The sequence below is a fragment of the Homarus americanus genome, unplaced genomic scaffold (genome assembly GCF_018991925.1).
Source record: "Homarus americanus isolate GMGI-L3 unplaced genomic scaffold, GMGI_Hamer_2.0 scaffold7626, whole genome shotgun sequence".
NCBI lineage: Eukaryota > Metazoa > Arthropoda > Malacostraca > Decapoda > Nephropidae > Homarus > Homarus americanus.
Window position 1 is genome coordinate 8,361,414 of NW_024718273.1, and position 8,186 is coordinate 8,369,599.

General features: G+C 39.2%; 1 protein-coding gene across 1 annotated transcript; it reads right to left on the reverse strand.

The window, feature by feature from the left end:
* Nucleotides 1-6,565: 6,565 nt before the first annotated feature.
* On the reverse strand, nt 6,566-7,909 carry LOC121859653 (SCAN domain-containing protein 3-like). Its single transcript, XM_042356589.1, has one exon. It carries the CDS (start codon nt 7,907-7,909, stop codon nt 6,566-6,568), a length of 1,344 nt encoding a protein of 447 aa, XP_042212523.1.
* Between the last annotated feature and the right edge of the window lie 277 nt (nt 7,910-8,186).

The following is an 8,186-nucleotide window of genomic DNA, read 5'->3' on the forward strand; positions in this document are numbered from 1 at the left end:
AGGAGGCCTTTTACGGCAACCTCGATGGAGTGCTAACCTCTATCCCAGGAGAAGATAAGGTTGTGCTCCTTGCTGACTTCAATGCCAGAGTTGGCAGAAATGGTGACATTTGGCAGCGAACTCTAGAGAAAAATAGACTAGGCAAGTGTAATCCCAACGACCTACTCCTTGTCAGCAAGTGTGCTGCACATAACCTCACTATTGTTACGATCTTCTCCCCTTTCCAACATTATTTGTTTCAGTTACCCATTGTATTTAGTTTTTATTGTCCCGTTTTTCTTTACAATCGAAATTCCAAGCTTATGGTAAAGACTTTTAAAAATGTCTTGATTATTTTTATATTGGTATTTATAATAGTATTTGTTTCAATTGTGTAAACTTTGTAGAATGTATTTTTTTTTGTACAGTTATGAAAGATTATAAGAAACAGGTGTGACGTATAAGAAGAATTAGAAATTATATGTTGATGAAACAAGAAAGCATTGGAACATTTTAGTTTTGGCGATGCTCTCTCGGTAGTTAGGTTGAAGAGGATAGGAGGGTCAAGATTGTGTGGTTCTTATTTATCTATTATTATCTGGGCGATCATGGATAATTATTTTGTTAACTAAAGTGCAATATGTTCATTATAGTCTAAAGAATATTGTAGCAGTGAGAGAGCATTGTATTTGGTGGAGATAACACTATTCTGAGTTAATTGATTTGTGGCCTTTTTGTACGTGCATGGATGGAGAGCACATATTCATTATATTTCGTTGTTAAATGTATTTTGTTGTATTGTTTAAAGCTGTGCTTTGATTAAACCAGTTTTAATGGGAACAGTGTTAGCTGTCAGGAGATTGTTAGACAGAAATAAGGTAAGGGTCTATGTTTAACATTTAATCTCTCTGTTAACAGAAACTGTTATTTCAGAGTCTCCTCTGATATAATGGGCCTATGGGCTGACTAGACATCCTCTAGTGAGTCTTAGAAGGCGGTGTGAATTTTTTAACACTATCACCAATACCTTGTTTAGGCAGGCCAACAAGTTTAAGGGTTCGTGGCAACACCCACAACCCTAACACTGGCATCTCATTGACTACATCATTGTCAGAGAAAGAGATCACCGAGATGTCCTCATCACCCGTGTCATGCGTGGCTCAGACCAATGCGACACTGATCATCGGCTCGTCAGAGCCCCAAAACGACGGAGGCAGCAAGCCGCCAGAAGAGGTTTTAACACTAAGAGTCTGGAGGATCCAGCGGTAGCACATGCTTTCAGAGACCAATTCGAACATTGGCTGATAAACAACCCGACAACAAACATCCCAAATTCCATTGCCGAATGGGATATTCTCGACAATGTCATGACAAAACCTACAGAGAGAAAGAATACACCAGGTTTGATGAAATTGATCCGGTAATCAATGTAGTCATCAATGATAAACGTGATGCTTTAACTGACTGGCAGTACAACATTCGATCTCATACCAAAGCTGATACCTTCCACAAGAAGAATGGTGTGGCCCAGCACGAACTTCGTAATCTTAAGAACGACTGGTTTAAAAGTAAAGCACGTAAAACACCAAAATTTGCATATCAGCACACGATGTGCGAATTTTTCAATTCCACTAAAAAATTTTTGGGCCAATCACTAGTGGCGCAGCCCCCCTCCGCTCTTCCGACGGTAACGCCATAATTAAAGACGATGAAGGCCTCCTTCAAAGATGAAAAGAGCACTACCATTCACTGATCAAGCGAAACACCAATGTGGATGTCCTGACTACCCAGCAGGACCCTCAGCAACCAGAGCTGACCCACCTCAGCTATCCTCCATTCATGGATGAGGTATTGAGGTAGCTACTGCCATCAAAGAGATGAAAAATAACAAAGCCTCAGGGCAAGATGTAATCCCAGCCGAGGTGTATAAAACAGGAGAACCTCTGCTTACCAGGCGTCTCCACTCTCTCCTAGAGAATATATGGAAAAAAAAAGCCTCCAACGTCAATATTTATAAGAACAAGGGAGACCGGTCAGACTGTAGCAACTACCGCGGGATTTCGTTGCTGTCCTTAACTGGCAAGATTATCACCCAGTCCTCCTAAACAGAATTATTCCTGAGGCTGAAAACTTCCTCCCAAAATCTCAATGCAGCTTTAGACCAGCACGTGGCACCACTGCCATGATCGTTGCTGCCCGTCAGATACAGGAAAAGTGCAGAGAACAGCGTCATGACCTGTACATGGCTTCCATCGACCTAACCAAGGCCTTCGACTCGATCAGCAGGGAAGCCCTCTGGTGAATCTTCAGCCCACCAAAATTCATTGCCATTGTGAGGTAATTCCACGATGGCCTGAACGGCAGTGTCCTGTACATTGGCACCCAGTCTGAGTTCTTCCCCATCCAAAAGAGGGTTAAACAAGGGTGTGTACTGGCACCAACTCCCTTTTCCATTTTCTGGGCTGCCTTCCTTACTCGTGTCAGTGCCAATTTAGCTGGCGGGGGTGGACACTGAGTACCGAATGAAGGGCGTTTGTAACATAAGACGACTCCAGGCATGAACAAAGGTGTCGGCAGCTTTCATTATTGAGCTTCAGTATGCAAACAACCTCACCCTTGTCGCTCACACTGAACACGACCTACAAGAAATCCTGAACACCTATGCTGATGCGTATGCACACTTCGGCCTTGGGGTGACTGTACGTGAAATTCCGATTCTCTTTCAGCCTGCGTCTGGTTCAGCCACACCTCCATCGTCCACCCAGCGTAACGGTACTACCCTCTCTTGTGTTACCCACTTTCGGTATCTCGTCTCCCACCTGTCCACCACCGCAGACATCGATGAAGAGATTCAACATCGGATCAGATGTGCATATTAAGCCTTTGGCAGAATCTGAAATCGTATGTTCTGCTGTAGGGAGCTGAAATTATCTACAAAGTTACACGTTTATCGAGCAGTGGTCCTCCCCACCCTGCTGTATGGCAGAGAGGCATGAGTGACATATTGGAGCCAACTGAAGGCAATTGAAAACTTTCATCAACATTGGCTTCGTCCCATCCTCCGAGTTCGCAGGGAAGACAAGAGAACACATGCCAGTATTCTTGCTGACACCAACTGTAGAAGCAACGAGGCTACCATTATCCATGAACAACTACGCTGGACTGGCCTTGTCACCAGTATGGACGACAGTAGACTGCTAACGCAGCTACTTCACAGTCACCTTACGAAAAGCAAACGTAATTCTGGCGGACAACTGAAAAGGTATAAGAATAGTCTTTAGACAAACCTGAAAAAGTGCCAAATTACCCCTCTTACCTGGGAGACGATTACTTCACACCGTAACGCTTGGAGGATTACCATACAAGACAGTGTCAATACTTTCGAGTTAGCCTGACTGCATAACGAGGCAGATAAGTGCCAACACTGGAAAGACGCTGCCGCCGCCTTTCCCGCACTAGATGTAGTCCTCCACATGTGCAACATCTGCCGGTCTGGTATCGGCCTCTTTAGTCACCCTAGAACTCACAAACCTAGGTGACATCCTTAGTAACTCATATCATTGTGTTATAGTTAGATGATGGTCATACTCGCTTCCGAGTGACAGGAAAGTTGCGTGTGTGTGTGTGTGTTTGATCCTTCCAGAAATTCATCAAAGTACTACTTCTTCTTCTGTTTAATTTGTCATGACTATTGTTTTATTTTAAAAATATTCTATGTGTGAACTTTGGGTAAAATAATTTATGCAGATGAAAATAAAAGTTGATAGTTGAGGATAAGCAGGTTAAATATTGGAAAATGTTGATTTGACCTTGTAGGTGAAGGACAAGCGAAACATGAAAGGAGTTTCGGCTTTTGCTAACACAGTAACCATTGAGTTAAAGTAACCATTGTGTTAAAGGTAGGTAAGAAAGTTGCCAGCGTCCCTCACCCCCGGCTCAAAAAAAAATGACCGGGTCAGTTTTGATGAAAGTGGACCGTGAATTGAAGGAAAGAAAATATATATTTATTTGTATATAAAGTCAAAGGTCAGGTCAACTGCTGTGGTTGAATTTTTGCACAGAGTGGAGGTTGTATTCTGGTGAGTATGTTTCTGGTGTTATTGTTCTCAGGAGTGAAGGTTTGTCCACAAGCATTATTGTGATTTATAGCGACTTATAGCTATGCATGAATTGATTCGAAGTGTAATTTATAGTATAATTAACGGCATCCATAGTTGGCACGGGCAATCCCCAATGGAGGTTCACTTTGCTTAAAATAAGACGAACGAACAGGCTTTGTGTGGAAAAAAACAAAGCCTAGGATTGTTTTTGTTGTTTTTGTGGCGCAGTGGTAGCAATCCCTATTCACCAGCAGCAGAGGTCCTGGGTTCGATTCCCGACTAGTGAGGCATTTATTTGTATATGGAAGTCCGCGGATATTCTGACTGAAATTAATTTAATTCCATTTTTTTAGCTATATAATAAAATTCTAAAATATTAATGAACTTTTGTGGTCGCAGATTTGATAATGAAACCGAATTTTCATAAAGTCCACTAAAAAAAATTTTTATTTCATAACCTGTGGCTGTCAATGAGGAACTTGTCTCCGCAGCCCAGAACATGAAGCTATTTTATGTATTATTCCTCAAACTAAAACCCAGAGGCCTGTTTTTATCACGTGACAAGGTCAACTGTGGGTCAACCAGCCCCTCAGGAGTGGGGGTTTCTTAAATATTTTCTCAAAAACAATTATAAAAAGTGCAGGACACCAGCGACATTGAACTTTTCCGAGTTGAACGCTTTACTCTTTTTTCTTAAATAATGTTTGTCTGTAGGATAAAATATGCAATAATGCACAAAATTTACTAAAATTCTAAATATTACAACCCCAACACGAGTTCAGAGTTATAACCTTCACTGTGTAACCATTGCGACACCTCACCAGGTCCCACTTGGAGCGAAATTGCGAATGGGATCCCCACGACTACAGTGAGGAAGTTGACCAAGATGACGACTATAAAAAGTGTCATCTCTTTCTGGCTCTCTATGGTCAGGTGACAGGGACGCGTGTCATAACTTTTTAAGCATTGCTACAACCAGACTTACCTCTTATATCCTAAGTTACGAAGGATAATTATTTTCCAGGAAACTACTACCTGGACAAAGGAAACAGCATATATAGACAAGCCTGGTAACAACGATGCAGATTTGTGTCAACAGGAGACTCTAAGGAAATACTGTATCTTCATTTATAATGATTAAATTTAATTTGTAAAGACCTTACATAATTCCTCGAACGTTTTCTACGAATGGACAACTGTTAATAAGAGGAGTTCCCTTGGAAATCTGACCATAAGATAAGATTATATACAGTATACCATCCCAAAAGTTTATTATCACGTAACAGTAGCGTGATGAAGACTGGAGATAGCCAGGGTATGACCTAGTACAGTTATATATAGTAAGTGGAACATAATTACACCTCGATATATAGAGTGAGTTCAATATCTCTTAAATTTTTATTTGTTGATGAATTTGCATATTAAATTGCCTTAATACACCTTAATGTAAGTCAAATTAGATTAGGTTCGGTTAGCATAGATCATGTTTGATAATGGTAAAAATAACCTTGGTGTCATGGTGAATTCGAAAGAATATCTTGGCCTTTTCAAGGTAACGACGTCTCAATCGATACCGAATATCCACGAGTCGAATTCAAGGACACTACTGGAAGTGGGGAGAGGGATGGTGAGACACACACACACACACACATACACACACACACACACACTGATACACACATACAAGGATACAGTGAGAGAAGAGAAGAGAGAGAAGTAGAGAGAGAGAGAGAGCGAGAGAGGACAATAAGTACAAATACAGTATTAAAATAGACAGACAATTGGAAGGTAATTGCAGGCACAGAAAACTGGACACTAGTTCACTGATATAAGAAACTGTGGAAGAACATTTATACTGTACTTCGACCCTAGAGTATGACAACTATGAATGATACATAGCAGTTACCTTTCATATGCATTTCTTTTACAACTACTTTATTAGGATTTATAAATATGAAATCGTCACTATATATATTCATTCTGTTTATTTTTAAGCGTAAACAAAAGGAACAGTGAATGAACGAATCTGAAAGAACCTGTTCATCTTACTAATTACTGACTTCACACGTTTTTATTTTCATATATATATATATATATATATATATATATATATATATATATATATATATATATATATATATATATATATATATATATATATATATATATATATATATATGCTGATGACGGGAACATTGCGGACACTTGCTGTCCCCTAGGGACTTGATCTCACTTTCCTCTACTGCAGTGGTTCCCAACCATTTTAGTACCATGCCCCACTTTTTTATCACAAATTTCTTCATGTCCCCCACCCGTTAATTGTTTAGTATGATATAACAATATCAGTTTTGAAGAAGTATAACATAAAAAATTGTATCTTTCAAATAAAACTAAAGGGTTTAACTTCAAATTTAATCAAATAAAATCCATTTTATAATGTGTATAACATATCTACCATCAGATTAAATAAATTCAATTACAATCAATTAATGAGACCCTTGAGCCTGATGTCTACTGCAAAGAGATTTTATCCGAGGCAGAAATTTTGTTAATTTCAATCTCAAGTCGCCTCGTTTAGTGATATCCAGTCGGTTTCTTTTCTTCAGTAATAAGTCATTCACAGCACTAAATCCACATTCCACTAAGTATGACGATGGGAATGGTAACAGTAGTTTTCTTGCCAAACTACTTGTATTTGGATATTTAGCTTGTGTTTCTTCACAGAGCCACATCATTGTTCCTTTTATTTTAAACAGGGCTTTAATCGAGTCATCATTTTGTAATTCTGAAAGTTCTCCTTGATACTCCAGGGTTACATCTGACAGATCCACTAGCAATGGCTGAGTCATCCAAGATGGATAATTAATTTCTTTCAAATCAGAAAATCTGAAGTTGAAATCGCTTACCATTATTTTTAAGTGCTCCACAATAACAAGACAAGTAGCATCTGTTACCGCACATTTATTCAGCAAATAAAATTGTTCAAATTTTTTGACAGAAATATTTTCTTGGGATAATTCCAGAAATGATATAAAGCCAAATATCTTGGCCTTTGAATTAACAAGAGTCATATTTGTTCCTTGGAGCTCCTTATTTAAGACATTGAGTTTTTCAAACATATCTGCTAAATAACTGACAAGTGCTTTACCATCAACTGTCAGTAACAGAGTCATATAAGGTTTGTCATCCAAGAACTCACTAAGAATATCAAATAATTCCATGAATCTTTTCAGGCAATTCCCATTTGATAACCACCTTACATCAGTATGAAGTAATAATCTTACATAGTCTGCATTTTGATCCTTGCAAAATTGTTTGAAAAGACGCTCACATTTGGCATTAGCTTTTATAGTGTTGATGCATTTTATAACTGCATTCAATGTCTCGTTTAGAACAGGGGAAACTTTTTTGGAAACTAAATTCTGTCTATGAATAACACAATGCACTAACAACATTTGGGGATTGTCGTCTTTCAATAATTTTAAAACTCCATTTTTCTTGCCCATCATCACTGGAGCACCGTCTGCAGCACAAGATATAATGTTCTCCATTGGTATCTGCTTATCATCTAAATATGTTTTTAATTTCTTATATATATCAATTGCAATAGTGGTGGTTTCTAATGCTTCGCAAAATAGCATATCCTCAATAAATTCTCCATTATCAACATATCTTACATAGGCCATTAACAGAGCTTCACTATCTCTTACAGTTGATTCGTCCAACTGTATTGAAAAATTTGTATATTTTAATTTTTCAACAAGTTGTACTTCTACATCACAACTCATTTCATCAATCCTGCTACTAACAGTATTATTACTGAGCAGCATGCTTTTGAGATCTTGGTGTAATGATTGATTGTCAGACCAAAGCTTACAGCCCAGAATTATGTCACATGTAACAGCAGGTACACTACAGACCTCGTGGTACCACCACACCCCGGGTTGACACACCTCAGGTCGACCCTAGGGACTTGACCTCGACCGCTAATGACTTGAGTTAGCCGGGTGACCTACAACCGCACCTAACCAAGACACCTGGGCAGGACGACGCCTGCACACAGCTGTCCAGACCTGACCCAAGGGAACCAGAATTCTCACCACCACT